The sequence below is a fragment of the Drosophila ficusphila genome, unplaced genomic scaffold (genome assembly GCF_018152265.1).
Source record: "Drosophila ficusphila isolate 14025-0441.05 unplaced genomic scaffold, ASM1815226v1 contig_197, whole genome shotgun sequence".
NCBI lineage: Eukaryota > Metazoa > Arthropoda > Insecta > Diptera > Drosophilidae > Drosophila > Drosophila ficusphila.
The window spans coordinates 5,464,308-5,487,341 of NW_025064091.1; the positions used below are offsets into that span (position 1 = coordinate 5,464,308).

The window sequence follows — 23,034 nt, forward strand, 5'->3', positions numbered from 1 at the left end:
GCGAGCGAGTGCGAAAACAGACTTAAATAAACACTGTTAATTGGCAGATATTTTGCAATTTGCATAAAGTGATAGTTTACAATGAGCTATTCTCGATTGATGCTTTAAAAAGTCATATAAACATAATTAATTAAAAGATAGCAATTGCCGTAAAAGCGTAGATGACATTTGTCCATTTAAAACGATTACAGCTCATTAACAGCCAATAACCTACTGTGATTTATTGTAATTCGATTGAATTCAATAATAAGTATCAGTTAAATATTGTTAAAACAAGAACAATTCAGTGTGTAGGGAATTTGCAAAGATAACAGCTGCTTGTTTTGTGCGTTCTATAATTATAGAAACACTTTGTGTTATAGATATTTATAAAAAAAAAATAAACAGATACTAAAAATAGGAAAAAAGCATAGTTGGAAGGTAATTAAAAACTAATAATTCAACATATTTAATTGCCAATCCCCATTTATCATTTTTTTAAGGAAACCCGCCACAAGAAAAACCACAATACCTTGGTGTCAATGTTACATTAATTTGCATTTCGCGATTACACAGGTTTGAGTCAATTACAAAAGAAGAAAAAAACAGTGCGGGGTAGTAAAAATGTGTCCCCTGGAAAGGATTTATAGCTCTACAACTTGCTCTTGATGGTGCGCAGGATGGGGAACTTGTCGTGGCCGGTGCATCCGCCGCGGAAGTCATCGAAGCTCAGATCGACGACGGCGATGCCGCCGAGTCCTTCGCGCTTCACGTACTCCGCCTTGATGCCCGCCGTGTCGGGATCCTCGTAGCCCACCCACACTCCATTCTCGCCGCTGTCGTCGGCGGAGCGGTAGGCATAGCTGCCGAACCGCTTGGTCGGATCGCCCACCTTGCGGAGCGGACCATCGGCGCCCTTCAGATGCTGGTTAGCGGGATTCGGCAGCTTGGCGCACACCTCCGGCCAGCTGAGCAGTCCGGGAATCTGGGTCTGGGTTCCGGCAGGGGCCACGCCATCAGCCTCCGCCACTGGCGGCAGTCCAGTGAGCCCCGAATCCTTGGTCAGCTTCCAGGCGCGTCCATAAGTGGCAATGCCCACGTTGATCTTGGCCGCCGGAGCACGGTTCTGGGTCCAGTACTTCACCTGGTAGTTGATGTTGAACTCCGGGTTGCGCTCGTTCAGCTCGTAAATCGGCGCCGGGAAGTCGGCCACCTCGTTGTTGCGCTCGGGCGTCTGGAAGTCGTAGGTGTGCAGGTTCACGTAGTCCAAATTGTTGATGATCGCCGGAACGTCGAAGAACACTAAGTGACAGGGGAACGGTACAAAATTAGACCACTCAAAAGACTGTTTTACAAAGCACTTCACTGAATTTATAGATATTTGATATAAATATTTAACATACTTTTACTTATTGGAATAATCAGGATTGTTAGAAGGATAGAAATTTTGTGTTCACTACAATTTAAACAGGAGATAAAAATGGAAAAAATTTCATGATAGTTCGAATGTAAAATATAAATCTTTTTAAATAGAAGCATTGCTTCTTTCTATAAGAAAATTTGCACATAATGCTTGCAAAATGTCAAAATAATTTTTGGTGTTCAGCGGTACAAGAAAAACTATGAAAAAATGTAAATGTGCATGTTAAATCTGCTTACGTGAAGAGTTGACATTGGGCTGGACACTGAGTCCCAGGATGTAACCGTCGGGACGGAAGGCGTTCTTCAGTTCGCGAACCAAGGCGGTGAAGGCCTCCTTGTGCTCCTCGGCCTTCTCATCGACGACGTGATCGCCGCTGAAGATCTTCTTGAATCCCTTCCAGAACTTGCCGATGCTGCCATGGACCTTCTTCGGCTTGTTCTTGGGGAACTGCCAGCCGAGGTCGAGGCCATCGAAGCCGTAGGTCTTCACCAGCGAGTGGGCACTGTTGATGAACGGAATCCTGGCGTTGCTGCTCTCCAGCAGAGTCAAGTACTTGTTGTTCTCGGGATCCACGGTGTCCTTGTCACCACCAACACTCAGGAGGACCTTCAAAGCTGGGTACTTGCGTTTCAGTCCAGTCACTTGACGGAACAGGCTGCTGCCCAGATCAAGATCCAATTTCTCGTTGTTGCTGACCAACTTGTTGCTGGAGGGGTTAATGCCGGCATATCCGTAGACCAAATGGGTGCAATACTGCAGGGCGGGCTCCAAGTCACTCAAGATCAGTTTGGATAGGCCTTAAGGAGAAGGTTCAACACTGATTAATTTGAAGAACATTACAAACCCAAGGGAAAGGCCGCTCCAGTTTAAAATCACCACTAACACACCGGAAACGTATTCATTAAGCCTCAATTAACAGAGAGCAATCAGGAAATCATAAAACTTAATTTCTGTTCCCGAAAATAAATGTAGTAATGTATTTATCATGTCCGAAAACACTTAATTCCGAATAAATCCTCCACCGGCAGCAGAAAAACATCGCAAATAAACTTGAGTGCGCTAAAATAAACTCGGTTTGCATCATCAATTAGCGCCTTGGAGGTGACACCTTTGGACATGAGTCATCCAACGAACACCCGATGCCAATTTCAATTAGCCCACGTCTGGGGTTTGTGTGGGTCTCCCTCCCTAAATGCAATTTGCTCAAATTGGTTTCAAAACATCCCCTCTGATCTTGTGACCCGTTGCCAATTATCAGCGCTTCAGCAGAAAAAAAATTAAGTAAAATAGACAACTCTATGCTTTTAGCATGTGCCTATGAAAAGTGAAAATCATATAATTGAATAGAGCTCCAGAGGCTTCCATTTCTCTGTGTCCAAATGTATATAATTTCTCCCCAGCGATAACCCCGATTCTTATCAGCTTTCAGCTATATAGAAACGATTGAACTGTAAGTGGACTTACCCTCGCGGACGAAACTGTTGCCGTCGTAGTAGCAAAGTAGATGATGAGATCCGGCGGCGGAGATCTGGCCAATGGCCAGGGATCCCACCAGCAGGGAGAACAGGGCGTAGAGCTTCATTACTGCAAATAAGAATTATGTATATATTGCTATTATAACTGTTAACTCGAGAAAGCTTCCAGAAGAATCTAGTTTTTTCAGGCTGATAGTTTGCTCTCAACATTTATTGATATTGATGTCTAAAAAAGAACAATCATCTTAAAAATGATTTTTAAGTATTTAAGTATTTGTAAGTAAGTGCAAGGCAAACGTTAGAAGCAACCAAATGTATATTATATAGTTGTTATAGTTGCGGTGATTTAAGATTGAAAAACAAGCACATAAAAATATAAATTTATGGATTGAAATTGCTTTCCGAGAAGTTGTACAAACATTAAAAACGAAAATTGAACAACCATTAAAAAAAACGTAAGACATACGAAACAAAAACAAACAAAATACAATTCCAAGAAACTCAAAGGTTAGATGGTATCAGTTAAAAATGTATATCAAAGACATTATAGTTCCAGTTCCCGGCCATCAAAAAATTATTATCACAGCCACAAAAAAACACAGATCACAGCAAAAAAATATATATAAATGGAATATTCAAATGACTCCACTGACTTGTTGTGCTCGCATTAAACGTAAAACTGAAACTGTCCGCCGGTGGAGGTGATCCAAACTTTAAGTGAACTCGTTGAGAATACGAATCTGGGGAAGACGAGGTGGAAAACGAGACGAGGAGAGAGACCGATAAAGATGGGGAGACCGAGAGACGGAGAGCGAGGGCCAAGCGAACGCAGCGAGAATAAAACTCGGCTTGGAAATACAAAATCGGAGCAAAGAGGGGGGGATCGGTGGGTGTAGATATAGATAGAGAACATTGGCAAACAAAAACAAAAAAATTAGAAATGTGTGTGGAAAAATAAAAACAAGCCAAGCAAAGCTGCCAAACGAGGGGCGACTCAGAAGATCATATTGCGGTCAATCATTATCATAATGATCGCGACGATAGTTGAATATTAAAAGATTTCGAGCACTTGAAAGAGATTCATTATCGAAATGTAAATAACCTTCACTTCTTAGGGGAAAAAATCTTATTAAGATCATTTAAGATCTGAAGATTTTAAGCAAACTGTGAAGTTAATTCTTCAAATTGAAAAAAACGACAATATTCAAATATTTGTTTACTTTGAATGAGATTAAATAATTGCACATTAAACATATTATAATACTCATTATAGGTTCTGGTTTTCCCCATAAAAATGTACAAGCGCAATCTCACTCAATAAATTGTAAATATTTACAAGAGTTGAAAAAGGGGCAAATAGCTTGTTTTGTAAAATTTGTTATTTGTTTCATTTACCTTTCACTACAATTTAAGAAACTTTCATTTGAAAAGCTCGTTATCTCGCCCTCGAATTCGCAATTAAATTTAGCTATGCCGCAACAATTTTGCCAACGCCACGAAGCTTAGTTGATCTGCTCTCGTTTTGATTTTCACTATCCAATGATTAAGTGTGAGTATCATTGTTGTAATGTACTCGTTTTGTAATTTGTTTTTTCCCCTGGCAGAGCCTGTTTTTTTTAACCCCTTGTGATGTCATCGTTACCGGGAACCGCTTAAGCAATTATACAATCAGGCCAACGCGTCGGGCATTATTAAGCCTTTATATACATATATCCCCATTAAAGCGACAGCGGATGTTTTTTTCGGATTTCGGTTTGTTTGTTACTCTTCAAGGGAGGATAAGTCAAAAAAAAAGCGAAGTAAAATATTATATCGCGCATACAAATCGCAAATTGACAAAGTAAACTCGACTTCCACGATTCCACCGCCTGGCCTTTGCTCTATTAATTTGTGTAAAAATTGATTTTAATAAATAAACACTCTCCGGCGTGTCGCCTTCGTTTTCGTTTTGGGGTTTTGTGATTTTCGGCTTGGGTATTCGTTTTGGTTTCGCTGTCGCACGGTTCTCAAATGTTTACTCACGGCATCGCCAATCGGTCGACTTTATCAATTTATGTCAGCGGCCAGGGAGGTCAAACACACACAGATAGAGACCCCGATTTGGTTGTGGGTCCGTCTGTTGTCTCATATTTAGTTTTAATTTGCCGCCTGCCTTCATTCATTCTCCCCCTGCCTTCTGCTGCCTGCCTTTTCGGAGGGATTTGCCAGGGGATTTTCTCCGGTCTTGGTCTTGGTTTTTGGGCTCGGCTTTTAGGGTTGGGCAAAACTGGCTAATAGCCTGAGTGGCTGACTGAATGTCAACGGCGATGAGATCGGGCTTATGGCATTGGTTATTCAACTCGCCGCAGCTTTAACGGATTTACACCCATCAAGGGCACTTCAGTTGGCCGATTTCGCGGATACACCCCGGGGGAATATTGCATTCATATATTTAAATTACTCAATTTACATTGCTGGCCCAAGAGTATGCAGCATTTTTGCATCGGAATTTGTCAGATAAAATATGAAATCATAAAATCTGTACGTTCATAATTCAAAGCAATCGAAGACTGATTACCCTTGATTATAGGGTCCATAAATAATTGAATTAAATGTAAAATATTTACCTAGACTCTCCCGAAAAACTATTTAAAATGTAATGGTTAAATGACAACTTAAATTTATATTAAGCAGCCAACATTGTTTTTCTCCGGTTAATTATGAAATGTTTTTGTAAAAAGCAAGACAATGGGTAAATAAAATAATTAATTGACCATGCTGCGGCATTGAATAGTTATCCTTAGGCAGCGGGCATGCGGCAACATACCCATATAGGAATCAATTTATTTGCCACGCAAATTCGCAAACAAAGTGCAAAAGTACGAGTGTATATATCCCGGCGTTTGGTGCGTATATTTGAAATTGTAATTAAAACCACCTTAATCAAGTGCTCCATAAGCGAATGGATGTGGGCAGTTGGGCGTTCCAGGTCAAACAAACAATAATTAAGTAACAAAAATACTGCCTTCTGCAAATACCAAAAACACAGAAAAAAAAAGGAAAACCAGCGAAAAGAGGCGACAATGAGCAATGATTTAACAATAAAATGCAATATAAAGCGGGAGTTGTGTCTGCGGGGGCGGCGGTTCAATGAATTTTTTTATTTTTATTATTAAACGTGTAATCAGTGAGAAGTAAACAATTAAAAATGTTGATTTCACGCGTCGCAATTCGAATTTTTTATATTTATTTCACGCCTTCTCACCCACTCTTTTTGCACTTTTGCGGAAAATTTCTGTGTCGGCGGGTGTGTGTAATTTAAACCAATTAAACACTCACCAAATAAACAAGCACCAACAAATTCCCCCATTTTCGCCGCCACATTTTTCCGCCCCGACTTTTCCATGTTAAGTATGATTTACAAAATGGCCGCGTGCCGCAGAAATAAAGCCAACTGAAATGGCGAAAAAATGCGCCATAAATAAATTTAATACACAAATAAAAGGAGCGAAAAACGATAATCAATGACCTGCGATAAATGAAAAATGAAACGAAAATGCCGTGGAAAATGAACAGGAAAAGCCACAAAGGAAACTCGAGCAACAATTGAGAAAAGAAACACGAAACTCTATGAAACAGAAGCAACGTAATCCTTTGATTCAAAAGAATAAAAAACAAACTGAAAAAATCTGCAAAAATAAAACCTCTGACTTGAATGAAATGCAGTCGGAAAAAAAGTTCCAAACTTAAATTTATGAATAATTAAACTTTAATGTATTTTATAAAAATCAGATACTTATTATGTGCTGTGGAAACCTATACGACTTTTTTGTTAATCGTTTTTGCACTACCCTCATTATTTTTCTGGTTAATCCCTAACATTATTCCCCTACCCCTATTTGAGTAATAAAAATATAACATTCGCTTGGTTTTGTGAGTTTGTCATAAATCGATTAAATAATGTTCCGTCCGTGGCTGTTAATTTAACCATTTTTTTCCGTTTGCTCTTTTTATGAAGGTGTTTTTGTATATTTTTTTATTTGCTCTAATTAAATGTGCAGCATATTTGAAATGTCCGGCTCTGGCATTGAAATTAATCGTTTCTTTCCCCTTCCTTTGTTGCATAAATATTTATTTTTTCGCAGCAATTTTTCAGCGATTTATTTTATTTTACAGAAGTCGACAGAAAAATCGACTTGGAATTACAGCCGTTGTTGTTGCCTTTGCTCTGTCATAAATCCAACGACAAAATAAAAATTGCATAAGGAATAAGAATACGGAAAAAAATGGACGGCAAAGAAAACACACAAAAAACTGCAAATAAAATTACGTGAAACAGACGCAGACGACGTTGGCGACAGCAGTCAGAAAAACATATATATAAAGATATATATATATTTATATATGTATATATATATATCCAGGACATTGGATATATATATTTGGTTATGTATTTTGCATGTCGCCTAACTTATATTTGTTTGTTTCGCTTCTTTTGCTTTATTTTTTGTCCGCCTTTTTGTGACGTTTCGGGATCATTGCATGGCTGAAAGGCAGTCGGCAACGGGTTAAGGCGAAAAGGGGGCGAGGGGGCGCGAGTGGGCGAGGCAAGTCGGGCCTGGCATAAAGTCAATGATGCACAAAACTACGAGCAGCACCAGCAGCAGTGGCAACAATGAGAACGGGTGGAAATCAAAGCTGGATCACAGCGAATCTGAGTTGCTCTTTAATAAGCTCAAACGTTTAAAATAAAATGTGGAGATTTCTGGTTTAAATCTGTTTTATTTCACATTTATTAGCTGCGTGAATGTGGATTTTTTCAACTAAATTCCTTACGAAAGATTAGTCTCAGCAAACGATGTAAGGATATTTTTAGCTAAAGATTTAATTTAATATTTCAACCGTTAGTTAATTCTCACTGAAACAAATATTCCTTTATTTCAATCAAATGTGTCTTCAAAATATCTTTGGCAATTTTCGCTTCAAAAAATTATTTCTTAAAATGTATCCAAGTAAAAAAGGCGATAAGTAATTTTTGGTTAAGACCTTTCGGTTTTGGAAAATCAGACAGCGATTGCACTCTACAATCTAGATCGATATCCTGTTTCCGCCGCCGATAGCAAGGGTATTGCCTCAAAGGATACGGCATCTGCATGTGAGCTGGATGTTGGATGCTGGATGCGGGATGAACAGAGCCAGCTTTCCACGAACGTTCTGGGCACGTGCACATTGCGCATACGCCCCATCGCACCCGGGGAAAGCGGGAAAATTGCTTTATCATATGAGTTTATACATATATATACATAAATATCTGAAAAATATTGTTTAATGCAGAGCCAAGCTCGAAACGGATCGGGAGTGGGATAATGGATTAGCCGGGGATCCGGAACCTCCACTGAATGTCAATGCCTCGTCCTTAAGCAATTTTGATCGATGACTCGGTCGCTGGCTCACGCACTAAACTGATTGACTGACTGCAGCAGCGATTGACTGACTGACTAACTGACTGTCTGACTGACTGATGGACCGACGACTATACGGCTAACAAATGATGTTCGCTTCCAGCGACCAAGACAATGGCTCCTGTCCCAGTTTCTTGGGCCATATCTCAGCTATGGCCACTGAATTATGGTAAAAGCGAAAAACTTTTTACCCAGATTGAACCACAAAGAGTAAGAGGAAGAGTAGGAGGGGCGGAGAGGGGGCGGTGGGCGGGGGGACAATGGGTCAGTGGATAGCACGCATAGATAAGCAGCGATGTCGAAAGTTTTGATTGAAATTAATAATTTCCAATTGGTATTTTAGGCGGCACTTTCTGCTTATCGCTTCTCGCTCCTGGCTCCCCGCTCCCCTCGACCTGAATCTTTTCCGAGTGCCAGAAGTTGTCAATTTGCGCCAAGTCTGTTGCCCAGCAATACATCTCTCCATTTCGTCCTGCCTGCCACCCCCTCCTGCCACCATTTCCCCTGACTCATTTTGATGCTCCGGTGATAGCACAGTGGTTAAAAATGTGTGTTAAGCTTAAACAAACTTTTAAAATACTTGTTTATCGCATATAAATATTTATATAAAATATTAAAACACTTTTTAGAAAGGGTTTAGCCTTTATCTTAAATAACTAAACTTAAATATTTCAAGGTTCAATTCAATTCATCAATTTCAAGTTATTAAATTTTTTCAGAATGTTTTTTCTGTTTTTCCTCCTTCTGCACATGTATTAATTTTATTTACAATTTTATACCTAAGAAATAAATTGTTTTTTACCACTGTTGTGCTGCCACCTCGATTTCCTTTGGACTATGGACTATCTAAACAAAAGTCTAAATATCCTGGCACGCCTGAATTGCTTTCTTTCCCTCCGTTTTCCCGTTGCCACCGTTTTAGAAGTAGTAGTAGTGGTATAGTTGTCGATTTGCCAGGAGGAGGATGACTGCAATGCCAGTGGATGGATGAAAGTTTCCCCCTTCCCCCTCCCCTCTCCCCTTTCCCCTCTTGCCGCCTGAACCCTCAATCGGTTGCTGGAAAGTTGGGAGGGGAAGCTATAGCAGCGATAGGAATAGCTATAGCCGGATATCGAGTCAGCAATCCTCGCTCTCAGTCTCGGTTTCAGTTGCCATTGCTGTTGCTTTTGCTCTTGCTCTTGTTTTGTTGTTTTTGTTGCTGTTGTTGTTTATCGTGACATATTTGAGGGGCGGAAAAGCGGGAAAAACCAGAGAAGGAGGGGGAGGGTGAGCGGGAAAAGCGAAGCAGAGGAGCTGCCTGCGGAAGTATGCTTTTCTTTGGCTTGTTTCCTGTTGCCGGCTGCGAGTTTTAGTTTGCTCCTGTTGCAGTTCCACACACCCACACGCACACACACATACACACATACACACACACACAAACACCCAGGCAAACATCTCCATCTCGATTTCATTTGCTTGCTGCTTAGAGAGGAGGGAAGGGGGAAAATTCAGTGGCGGGAGCACTCCGTACTGTCCGTAGTAGGGCATTGAAAATTTCCAATCAAATTCAGTCAGCGTGAAACCAGAAATTTCGCCCCAACTCAGTTCACGCTGCAGTTCTCAAGATCCTTAAGGGGGCGAGGCATCTACATCTACATCTACATCCACATCGACATCGAAATCGACGGCAACCGCAGGAGCAAAAGTTTTCCCATACAACAAACAGCAAAACACTTCAAAAAATGGCGCACTGCATAAATTTCCATTTGCATATTCCCTCCTCGTTGCAAACAAAAACAAAAAATAAGAAACAAAAGCCACTAAAAAAGTGTTTCGTTGCCTACGAAAAAAAGATTGAGGGAGAAAATTCAACCAATTATAAAGTGATAAACCTGTGATCGGTTAACGAAGGGTTAAGCCACTGAACTTTTCAACCAGTTTGTGGTTTGATGAAAGTGTTTTAACACATATCGCTGGAATTGTTATTGGTTTTTCGCTGTCCTAATTGGATATATATGGTTTTTTAATTATTATCAAAAGATGAAGATGTTTTTACCACCTGCAAGTTGTTTAGCTCGTTTTTTTGGCATTCAGGGTTGATTTTCTACCTTTTGCATTGGCAATTTGCAGCTGCCCTCAGCAGGGAAACCCACTCACTGATACAGTTGCCTCTGCGGTTTCCATTTGCCGATTAACCCATTGCAACTCTGGGAAGTCCTTTGTTCCTCGGGTTTTTCTGGCATCTATCAATTCAATTTGCCGGCAGCTCCCCATTCCAGGCGATTGATCGTCCATCTTGAGATTTGCTCATCTAATTTCAGATGCAAGGGCATTTTTGCCGCCTCGTCAAAGTCAAGGAGCGTTTTCGGTGCGGCCAACTGTGCGTATGCGCAATCAAGTCGCTTGCGAGGCAAAAAGGGCGGCAAATGGAGCAAAGGAAACTTAAGCAATGACCATTCATTCTGCTGCACTGCTTCTCCCTTCTTTTTCTCCTGAAAGATGCATTGCAATTGTTTCTCTATTCTTCCCATCCCTTCCCCCTTTTCTTTTTTGCCTTCCTTTTGTTTTCCTTTTATTTCCATTTTTTCTCGGGCGCTGGCAACGATTTTTCTTCCTCGGCTCCTCTGGCGGAGCCATTACTTTTGCTTTAACTTGCACTTAGCCGCTGACAAAGCAGCTGCAACTGGTTGGGGGGTCAAAAGGGGGGTGGAAAGGGGATGGAAAGTGGGAGTCCAGGGGCGTAGCATGTGCATCATTACTCTTGGCAGGCAAAAGGCGAGCGCATGAGTTGACAACTCCAGTGTATTGGCTGCCATTTCTGGGCAGCAGAAGAAAAGACAAATATTGCACATGTCATTCGACGTGAGCGAGTATGATGAGCTCGATGAGCTCGATGAGCAGGACGAAACTCCCAGCCAGGTTGAAGTTGCCAACTTAAGGTGCCATTGCAATTGCAATGCTATATTAACTCCCTTTCGAAATTAAAGCATTTACCAGAAAAGAAAGTGCAATGGTTGCGTGGTGGGGATAATAATCTGTCATTCAAATTTTACCCTATAAAATTGCGAAATATAAACCCCAATTTTTGCATGCATTTAACAGTTTTAAGTTTTAAAGGCGAAACTATAGTAACAAAACCTTATTCACCAATCAATAATCATTCAAAATATTACACTTAAAATAAGTAAACCATTTTAGGACTTTTCATTTAAGGTGCTTCTACTTTTAAGGGTATGAAAACAATCAGGAAATATAGGAGAATCCTTACGGAATTTCCATTACGCGCATCTGTTTCTGGGGAAGCATATTTCAAGCTAGATTTACCGATAGTCCCAGTTCTTTGTTCCCCGCCTCCTCCCCTCTCTTTCCCACAATGTATTACCATCTCTCTCTCTCTCTCTCTCTCTCGCGTTCTCTCTCTGTCTTTCTGTCTCGGTTGACGTATCCCCTTTTCTGTTCTTCGCAGCGATTGCCTTCTGAATTGACAACTCCGAGACGACTTTGGGCTATGACTTATTCATGTCAACCGCTGACAAACGGCGTCGAGTGCTGCAGATGAAGGGGATGTCCTTGCCGAAGGGTCCTTCGCCGTTGGGGGTTCCCCAGAGGGGGCTCCTTCAATCAGGTGCAGATGCAGTGGCGGCGGAGCTACAGAAATCACTTTTCCCAATGCCATTTGGCGTTGGCATACTAATGAACTGTCACACGCACAAAACCGCCTCCTCAGTCTGTTTTAGAGGTTTTTGAGGTGATGTCTTCTGGCTTTCTCCCTTCCCCAGCTCCCCACTAACTAGCTACCCACTCTCTCTCTCTCCCTCACTCTTTTTCTACCACCGCCTGCCTGCCTGTTGCTATCTCTTTCAGTGCTGGCAGTGCTCTCGTCTCAAGTGCCCATATATCTTTCAGGCAGTTGGGCGCTTAAATTACACTAAATCACAGCCAAACAAATTGAATTTTAAGTTGGCCATAGAAAAACCGCAATGCAGCCGCCTTCTGCAAGGAAAATCACTTGAGGGGGGCGGTGGTGGTGGGAAAATTGTGGGTGTGTGGGTTGGAGAACAGGAAAAGCGGGAGCCAACAGAAGTCCTTGCCAAAATGACGAAGCAGTCTCGTCCCTCGTTCTCGCTCGCTCCCCCAGGTGTCTTTCATCTTCATCTTATTGTATTTTTGAGGCAGCCACCTCCCTGAATTTTCCACCCACTCTTCCACCCACCACCCACAACAGACATTAGGCTGACAAACAATGCGGCCATCAGCAGGAACGCCCTTCAGCCTTCTTCCCCTTTTGCCAGCGTGTTTTGGCCAGATTGATGTCAGCCAGCCAACACTTGAAATTGCAGTCGGTGGCCAAAGAGCGGCTGGCCAAAAAATAGAAGAAGCCCGTCGAAGAATCCTGGCGAAAGAGCCAGCAAAAGCAGCACTTGGCTATGCAAAAACACGAAAAAAAAAAAAAACCCAGATGACGGTAAAAAAGCTGAAATGCAAAGAAGCAAACTCGAACCGGAAGCGGAAGAGGCTCTGATTTTGACGCTGGTTCAGGTGACTAAGTGAAATTATAGAACAAATTATGCAGCTTCGAGAAGGACAGGCGCCTCCAGCTGACAATGGGATAAGGTTTGGAAAAACTGCTGACTATATACCAGGTATTGAGATAGGATAGAATACCATTATATTAAATTGAAAGCCACATAGCTTATAATCAGTTATTAATAAATAGTCTTACCTAATTGTAAAGTTTTTTTTTGGTTTACAAACAGTAATTCATATTTAACAAACTTAAATAAACATAGTTCTTTTAACTATAATAAACATGAAAAATAACTAGAACAACAACTCGCCTAAGTTACATCAGCTTAGAATCATTATTCAAAATAAGATTAATTTACACTAATTATATAAAAGGGAATATTTTTGGCTCGCCACTTAGCCACAAGGTATCCTGCGGCTGGTCCTTTTCGCTGGTCCTGCCAACACCTAGAACCCCCTCTGAGATCCCAACCCCCTTTCCCGCCAACCATGGGCGGCGTTGACTAACGAACACTATCAGTTAAATCTTGAAATTGCACTTGGCAAGCGTTCAACATGCCGCACCTTCTTCTTTGGGCCACTGCACCACCAACTCACCCACTGGTGGCTCGGAAAAGCCAGGACCACCCACCGCATTGGCGTGGTTGACATGCAAACATCCAGGCGGCGGAGGACCTGGACCTGAACTCCAGCCAGGACACCACTTAGCCGAGCTGTCCAGGTGAAAAGGAGGATGGGCTTTCCTTTTGGCGAGGAACGCCGAGAGACGAGCGGCAGGCAGCATTCCAAATTGCTTCGCATTACATGCCGTTCAAGGCGCGAAGGATGTCCTAGGATCTTTTGTACCACCCCTCCTCCTCCCCCTCCCCTTCAGATTCCCCTTCCCCCTGACTCATCCCTCGGCTTTACACAATTTTCATTTCATTTTTCGGTTCGTTTTTTAACTGCTCGCCACAGATGCTATCAATATTTATCTTGCTCTTTCCGTCAGAACGAAAAAAAAAAAAAAACTACCCAGCCTTTGTTTTCTTTTGCCGTGCTACAATATTTCTCCCCGAGATTTCATATCATTTATCAGGCTCGACGACAAATTTGTCATTCTGAATCTGTCAATTTCTGCTTTATTAATATTATACGAGGCCAACTGGCCACGCCCCCGTTTCAACCTTGCCGGGGGGCGGAGGGAGGGAAGATTTTCACTTACAGAGATTTGATGAACCCACCGATGCGCCGCCGACCACGGATTGCCACCCACATCCACATCCACATTCACATCCTCATCCACTTCCACATCCTCGTCCACATGTCCTTGTGGGCTGGCGGGCGGTTGCCTGCGGTGGGCGTGGCTGTCAGGCGGTTGACTTGCCGTTGACAGTTGTCTCGGTCTCAGATTCTCCCTGCTCATGTGTATGTATCTATGTGTGTGTGTGTGTGTGTGTGTGTGGGCCACAAAGTTACCTGAAGGGGCGGCACAGGATATCAAGCGAGAAGAATTGTTGCCAGAAAAGAAAGGACGATTTATTGCCTCCTTGCAAATGTTCGCATAATTCAGCAGATGAGTTTTTAGTTGACAGTTCAAGGAGGGGCGGCGATGTAGGGGGCGTGGCAGCGGGGGGCTGAACAAATTAGGATACAAACTAATTGAGTTGGTTGCTGCTTAAAGTGAGTTAGCTCTTCCTTCAGTTTTTTTTAATGAGAGATCCCTTGAAATTGTCAAACAAAAAATGTATGTATTTTCCAAAATTTGAAAAGCTGGTATGCAACTTTGTTATAGGTCTAAAAACATGAAAAAAATACCATCCCCGTCAAGATAAAACAATTTTTGACCATTTCATGCAGGTTTTGCAGAAAAGTGACCAGATCCCAGCACTTCTTAACTCATGACTTTTCTCATTTTTATCCGATTTACAAGTAGCATACCTCTATGAATTTGTTATTAAAATATTTAACAAGCTGCATCTTTAGTTTAGTTACCATTTTTTGGTGGATGTTTTGACATTTTTTATTTCAAAACCGTTGAAAGCAATAAGGTTATGTGTAGTAATCAATCTTCACTGTACCGAAGCTTCAGTTACGAAAAAATGCATGCAAATTGCCAAGCGATTTCTAATCAAATTGAGCAAAAAGCTGTGAGAAATTTAATGCCATAAACAGACTTTTTGGCACGGCATAATTTACCCAACATGAGTGTGTTTAAGGGAGCATAAAAAGCGTGAAGGGGAAAAGGTGTGGTGAAATCACCTGGCAGCAAAAAATTGCAAACGTTTACGCCTGTGAATTTTATTGATGGCATAAATAACAAAATAAAAAGGACACCGGAAAGGGGACCGGAACTGTTAATGGCAGGTGGGTAAAAAGGGGAGTGTGCATATGCCGGTTTTCGGGTCGAAGGACATCCCCGGGATCCCTGACATCAGGCAGCCATCCTGTATTTATTTCGCTCACCCCTCCGACTATGGCCATCGTCTGGCAGGACATTGCCTAATCTGGGACAGTATTGTCCTTGCCGCAGCAGCCGTTTCTCGTTTCCCTTTTTTTTTTTTTTTTGTTGGCTCTATGCTCTGCGCATATCAATTCCTTGTCTTAAATTGACATTTTTCTGGCCTCGTCGGCGCCTCAACTTTGTCTAATAACATAAACATGCCACACACACACACATTGGATGTCCTTCGTCCTGGGTTCGCCCTTTTGGCTTCTCCTTCGCCCGCCACTTTTGGTCATAAACCAATCAAAAAATAATTCAATGAATTTTTATTGCCGAATTATGTTAAAAGTGATTTGAATGCGACAAATGCGAGGGCCATTTTCAGGGGCAGATAATGATAATGGGGAAAGTAAAATGGGTGTATGAAACGCTGACAGAGAACAGAGGAGGGTTACAAAAAGTTGGGGAAAACGAGAAAGGAAATTCGTAATCTTTTCAATTGTAAGTGAGCTGTAGCAATTGATTTGGAAACCCATAAATGACATTTCGTGAGAATAACATATATGTACATATAGAGTATACATATGAATATACTTTAAATAAACTCTTTTACCAAAATATCATATTTTGGACTTTAATTAAATGCACAATTTAAATCCCTGTTTGTATTTTACTCACTTTTGCCACGTATCCCTTTACGCATCCTTTGCCATTTTCTGCTGCTGCTGAAAACTTTGCCTCTTCATTTCAGCTGCAAAATTTTCCCTAGCCAATTAAATTTTTGGATCCGACTGACGGAAAAGAGCTGCCAAGGCAAACACCTCCAGCTCTCCCCGCTCTTCTCCATGTTTTGGAAAGTGTATCATTAACAAACGCACACAGAAACACAGAAACACAGAAACTGCAACAACAACAACAACAACAAGTACGATAGGTATAATAGTTTTTCCCGGCGGAGTGGAGGGGAGTGGGGCAAATATTTTTGGTTTGGCAAAAAGTTGTGCCGCTTGCCGCTTGTTGTTTTCTTGGTTGTTTTGGCAACAACTTTGCTGTTGACAGTTCTATCGCTCCGTCCCTGTCTTGTCTCAGTTTGCCCGTCTCTTTCGCTCGTGCTTACATATTTTCCATGAAGTAAAGCGAAGCTTGTGCAAATTAATTTAAGCGCCGCATGCAAAGAACTCGCACGCAAAGCAAAATCTTCTTCGCACCTTGTCACTGCACCTGTCCATGTTTCCCCCCCCTCTCCCTCCATTTTCCACGACTTTTCGTCACTTTTCCCCGGCTTTTCCGGCCGCTCTTATGAAGTATGTTGGCATTGAGTGCGTGACACGACAACAATGTAATTAAAACGGATATAAACTTGGGATCACAAGAGGTGACAATATAAAGATTACGTTTGCAGATTGCAAATACAATCTTCTGGATGTTCTGCATTTTATGCTTACTTCAATGAAAATTAATCTAGAATTTATTTTTTATGCATTCAAAACCAGAATGGAAATTGAAAGTTTTGTATCCCACACTTATCATTACACATTACGTATACGCATAATCATCACTGTTAAAAAACGGAAAACTTACCACCAAAAACATCTGGAAAACCCGAAAACTTTTCACATGTTTGCTTAGAAAGCTGTCTGACATAAATCATATGCAGTCGCACACCTTCCTGTTCAACTTTTTCCTCATTTCTTCATGATGCACTAAATGGGAAAAGTTTAACTTAATTAGCGTTTTCGCAGAAAACTTTTCCTGCCTCCTTTCGATTTAATTTTTCCGCTCTTGTTATTTTTTTTATTTTTCGGCTCACCCTGCAATCAGTTAAATAAAATTGTCAATGATAAGATACACACAACAACAACAGCAACAACAGCAACAACAAAAACAACAGCTCGAAGCGGGCAAGTGTAAATAACGGTAAAGTTATATATGATGATGGCAGGAAAAGTTGAAAGCAGAAGGCAAACAAAGCAAGTTTTTTTCTCTAGCCATTTTCTGTGGCGTCTCATTCGCTTTCTATTTTACTTAAACTTGGCCAACAACTTAACACGGCCAAAACAGCTGCATGTGTGCGTATGTATATATATCTTTGTGTTTGTGTGCTTGTGTGTGTGTGTGTGTGTTTGTGGCACTTACGCAGGACAATTGCATTTGGGTAACGGAAGCGAAAATTGCTTCAAATGGCTGCAGATCGGAAGTGGAAGTGGAAATGGCCGCCAGGCAAAATCGCTTCCACAGTTCACCCAACTTAGAGCTTTGCCATCGACTTAGTTTTCTTTTTTCTTTTTTTTTTTTTGCCCCAACCATGTGTGTTGTTGTTGAATTTATAGCTTGAAAGTAGCTGGCCTTAAATTCAGTTAAAGTCATTTCATTTGGGTTATATAAATTTAAACTAGCTTCATAAAATCATAAGTGTAAATGATTAAATGTAATCTAGAAATATAAATAATTATTTTTCTATTCATAGTTTCACTTACAACCATTTATGGTAAACCAAAACATTGTCCTTTATTTATCCACAATTGCGTTCATATCTATTCTGTTTTTTTCAAGCCAAACTGTAAGCTATGTTCCCATTTATCCTGCCACGCCCCTTCACACACGCATACACTAATACTAGCACACGCAAACGGCCACCCACAGTCAATAGCAATTGCAATCCAAATCCGAAAGTTGCACGAGCAAAGACCAACTTGCCAGGCGAACTTGGGCTAATGTGCCACAATGTCTGTGTCTGCCGAATGTTGCTGCTGTTTGTGTTGCTGCCACTGCTGCTGTTGTTGCCACTGCCACAGAAGCGGCTTCTGGCTGACTGGTGTTGCTGGTGCTGCTGCTTTCGGCCCGGGGCTGTTTGTTGGTAGAGCTACATAGCTAGCTGGCTAGATGGCAGCAGCATTATGCAGGCTCGTCCGAGCACAAGACACCACCAAAAACCAACAATGGCAAGAACAAAATGCAACAAGAAGACGAACGGAGCCGAGAGCATTGGAGAAATCAAATAAATAAACATTCATGTGGGGCAAGAGTGGAAGAATGTTGCATGCGAAGCGACTCGTTGCAGAACCCATTGTCCAAGGAGCAGGGAAAGTTTTTCTGCCGCAAGGCTGCTTCAAATGTTTTATAGGTGATAGAAAAATATTTTGCGAACGTGATGAGAATTTATCGTTTGCCATCGCAGCCACCATCGAATGGACTAGGCAAGTCCAAAAAAAAAAGAAGAAAAAACCAACAAAAACATAAAAAAAACATGAAGAAAAAAAAAAGAAAACGAACCGAGCAAGTATCGACAACAAATCAGCAGCAACAGCAACAGCAATAAGGAGTCCTTCTGGCGAAAGGACTCGGGACAGGCGGCAAAATATGGCATCCAGGGTCCTGGCAAACGCCAAACGCTTAAATAAACTGACTGTAAATGATATGAGGTTGCCGCCTGGTTGGCTGCCATATCGAGGGATAAACAAGGGGTAGCAGAACGGACTCTGGGTCAAGATGAACTCCTTGCAGCAATATTTACCACTGAACAACGACTGAAGGGCAACTCTCACTCTCGAACCTTCACTGCAAAAACACCTTTTCAGTGCAGCATTCCAAAGAGAATTATTTTGTAACAAATAAATCCCAAATCAACATAATGTTGAGAAAAGATCCCACCTTAAGATCCCAATTTAAAACTTATTTTATTAAAGTATATTTTAAATAAAGTATTGCTGTTAACAAACCCCTATTAAGTATACAATATTTATTTTGTATTTGATTCCTTTTCCAAGTGTATTTTCTTAGTCCCCTTTTTCCCCGCCTTAACCCCCTTCGCCACAATTTGTGAGTGACGTCTGCCTGGGGCCCTGTAGTTTTCCTTAGCTCGCCATTGGCGGGTTAATTAATTTCAATTAAGTTTCTCGCTTCTTTTTCCGGCCAGAACAATGTCAGTAGTTGCTAGATGGATGGGTGGGCCCAGTAAAAATTGGCCAAGAGAAAACGGTTGAGTAATAAGAAGTGTACAAATTTCAGCTAAATTTACACCTAAAGTACAGCATTATCTTGATCTTAAGATAAAATTGGCAATGGACTTAAACTTTATTTAAGTTCTCTATAGATATAAATAGTTAGCTATTCATAGCAGAAACTATTGGCCCTGAAACCTTGGCAATTAATTCCAGTTAGCTCTTTTTTCGAGCTCTGAATTAATATTCATTTGAGCCAGAGCCAAAGGTTGGAGTACCGCCCGTATTTGCAGTCGAAGACAAAACGATTCTCGGTCAAGGACTGACACATTTGAAGAACTTAACAAACCGTAAGAAATGGACATTAAACAGGATGTGGAAGGATGGAAGGACGGATCGAACGGACGGAGTTCCTCGGGCGACTCCTTCTTGTATCTTTGATTGTATTGCTGCTCGAATGGCTCCTCTATTGGGTGGCAAAATGGAGGGGGGAAAAGTGGGTGGTGGGTGGTAAGGCAATGGGGTTGTGTGAAGGTCGCTGGCAGGTCAACGTCTCAGCCAGCAATTCAAATAAAGTCCTCGACAGCAATGAACCTTTACAAATTGAAACGATGATCCTTCTGGGGAAAAGACGACACATTTTTGACACTTGCGGTGGGCGATGGGCGGTGGGCGGTGGCCGGTGGGTTAGAAAACGGGGGGCGTGGCAACACGGGGGGCTCTATGTGAATGTTGTTGACTTTTTGTTATTTGTTCGCTTGTTAACTTTAAACGCTGTAAATGGCTTTGAAAACTGGCAGGACACAGTTCGAGATAAGGGACAATGATGTGAATGAACTAGAGATGGCAATGTTTAATAATATTTTTCTATATATTATATCTTTTTCTGTCATGAAAATTAGTTAAAATAAGAAACCTATACTTTCATGGATTTCTTAATTAACTTTTCCCAACGTCTTTCGTTGCTTGTTTTGTGATAACATCACTTTTTAAATCTTTAACATATATTCGAAAGATTGTAACCTAGATTCTTTTGTAAAAATGTCTGTAATACACACAAAATAATAAAACTTGTATTGTTTTCTAGATTCTTCGTGACTCACGATCCTTGCAAAAGTTCCATCTCAATGAGGGAGCTTTCCAATGTTTGTCCCAACCAACAAATTGGACACAAATAAAAATGCTATTGACACAGTTTGTCAAAATGCCAAACTGTCCTTTGTCCTTCTGGGGTTTGTTCAGGGGAAGTTCCCCCTCTTTCCCTTTCCCCTTTTCTCTTTGTGTGTGTGTTTGTGTGTTTTGTTTGGCCATCGAAATAAGCTTGATAGAGTTGTTATGGCTGCTGCCATTTGTGCTCATCGCTGTTGATTTGTTTTGGCTCCTCAAGGGGCCCGAGTCCTGTTCCTGTCCCACTGTTCGGGTTAAAAGGGGGCAGTTGGAGTCCCATCCAGTGGAGTGTATTAAATGTTTGCCCAGAAAGCCTCCTCCCCTTGCTCCCTTTCCTCCTTTTTCAGCCTGTGTGACAATGACGAAGTGTTGACAAATGTGTTAAGGGATTTGCGGTCGGTTGGACGGGGTCCAGTGGCCATTGATGATTGCCGAGTCTATGGCTTTTGATTTCGCTTTAAAACTGTCTCGATTTTACCAGCTATTTACGAGGGGCTCATAAAAAAGGGCTTACGCTTTTTTTAAGCACAGTACTCAGAGAGTTTAAATGCTCTTAAATTGAACTAATTGAATTTTATGAGTGTTTTTTATGGGCAAACAAAATATAATAAAGTAAGCTGATAATATTTTAAAAGCATTTGTTTTACATATGATTCTCCCGTTTCCTTTTTTATGTTTAAAACATTATCTTTTCCACATAAGCTTAAGTGGAAAGCTTTATGTTCTTATTCGTGGCTCTTCAGCGAAAGGTGCATTACCTTCTCCGATGGCTGAAAAATACCTGCCCACTTTTCCATTGCCGAAAACTGTATTTAACGCCGAACAAAGGCCGCATTAAGTGTCCTGGTAGCCGCAGGCAGAAAGGATAAAGGACCGCAGGAGCGGGATCGTCAAAAAGGGAACTCGCCGAGCTGCCTGCCTGCATTCAATTGCATTTAATGCATGGCCAACATAATTTTAATGAGTTTTTTCTCTTAATCCGTTTGCAAGATGTTGTCAATGAGCCTGCGGCTCCTGTTTCCCCGCTTCTCCCTCTTTTCCTCCTTCTGCCATTTTCTCCTGTTTCCGCAAGCGTTTTTTATCCTGCCGCCTAGTTTTTCTTGTTTTTTTCCTTCATTTTTTTGTAAAATTGTGAAATTCCTTCATAATGCGCTGCCAACAGCGGCCTGTCAGCATACGAGTGTGTGTGTGTGTTTGTTCCATGTTTTCTTTCTATCTGCACTGCAACAATTTCCCTTGTGGCCCCCAGGCATTTTCTTTTACCCCTCCCCCGCCGCTCTGTTTGTTATAATTTTCCGCTCTTTGCAGCATTTTAATTTGATTCCCGCCGCCAGAAAAGGCGGCATTCTTCTACTCTTCACGGTTATATATGCATAATCATTTTCAATGGGAAATCCGAAGGTGGCTTAGGAGAATCCTTGGAGAGTGTTTGCCGAGTCGCTGTGCTCGTTGGCGCCTTTTTCCTGGGGCACTTTCATGTGACACTTTTTCGCTTTTCGTCTGTCGGCGGCATTTGTCTATTACTCATTCACCGCTTTTGGGCATTTCCAGTTTTTTAATCTCGTCATTGTGAATGCCCCATTTCCCCACCTGAATTTCCCTCGAGAAGCCTTTCAACTTAAGCCTGGTCGAAACAGGATCTGAGCCGAATGCCGAAATCCAAATGATTGGAATGCCAATTAACCAATATATTTTGCTCCAGCAATTCACCAGCTACTTGTGTGCATTGGGCGGTGCGGAATGCCCAGGAAGCCGCCTTCAAGTCAAATACGCAAATCAAAGCGCATTCGGGGCAATGCTAAGAATTTGGCCATAATATCGGGCCTTCAGAGGGAACCCATTGCTGGACTCGCAACCTCTTGGCCTCATGAATCTGGTGCTCGTGCCTCCTTTTCGGCGGCTTGCGGTTACCCAAAATCAAACTCAAAGCGAGAGGGGAATGCTAAGTCGACCGTAAGTTACTCCGCAATATAATTTCAACATCCTTTTATTCGTTGTTTAATTGTAAACTGCAAACTTGAAATATTCTTTCAAGTTTTCTGTTTCCAGGAATGAAACTCCCATAAAAGATATTTTTCCAAAAAATTCTAATATGCCAAAAAAGGTGAGTAAGCCTTACTCTCCCCCAAAATACAACCCCTGATTTCCACAAACACCCTTTTGCAATCAGAAGCCTCTAAACAGATTTGAAGGCAACGAAAGGAGGTGGCGAAAAAGTGTTGCATACTTCACCGGGCAGCGGGAAAATGTAAAATATTTTCAATTAATTCGTCGTCGCTGGCTGCCACAATTTCAATTTCATTCCCAAATTTGGCAAAGCAAAAAAAAAAAAAAAAATAGAAAGAAAAAAATTTGAATATTTTCATTTGAATCTGAATCTGTCTCGCTTTCATCTCGGCCAACGACGCCCAACCCTTTTTCCTGTGGCTTTCATTTAATTTCGGCCGCCCCTTGTTTGTGCAACACTTGAGCGAACCAAAGGAGCCGGTGGCCCCCCAGCCAAAGGATCCAAGGGATCCGCTCTTCCCAGCCAGTCTGGCGGGGCAAACTAATAACTTTCTCCTTGGCTTTTCCGGTTTTTGTTTATTCATGAGTTTGATTTCTGTGGCCGGCCAAGACTTTTGTAACTTTTTGAGCAGCTCAGGTGAAAGTTGCGGAGAGATGGGGAAGGGGGGGT

General features: G+C 41.6%; 1 protein-coding gene across 1 annotated transcript; it reads right to left on the bottom strand.

Moving 5' to 3' along the window:
• Positions 1 to 512: 512 nt before the first annotated feature.
• Positions 513 to 3,625, bottom strand: LOC108097738 (chitinase-like protein Idgf4). The gene is made up of 4 exons (XM_017200244.1): positions 3,531 to 3,625; positions 2,867 to 2,986; positions 1,639 to 2,199; positions 513 to 1,281 (listed from the first exon to the last, which is right to left on the bottom strand). Exons 2-4 carry the CDS (start codon positions 2,982 to 2,984, stop codon positions 632 to 634), a joined length of 1,329 nt encoding a protein of 442 aa, XP_017055733.1. The 5' UTR covers positions 2,985 to 2,986; positions 3,531 to 3,625; the 3' UTR covers positions 513 to 631.
• Positions 3,626 to 23,034: the final 19,409 nt, after the last annotated feature.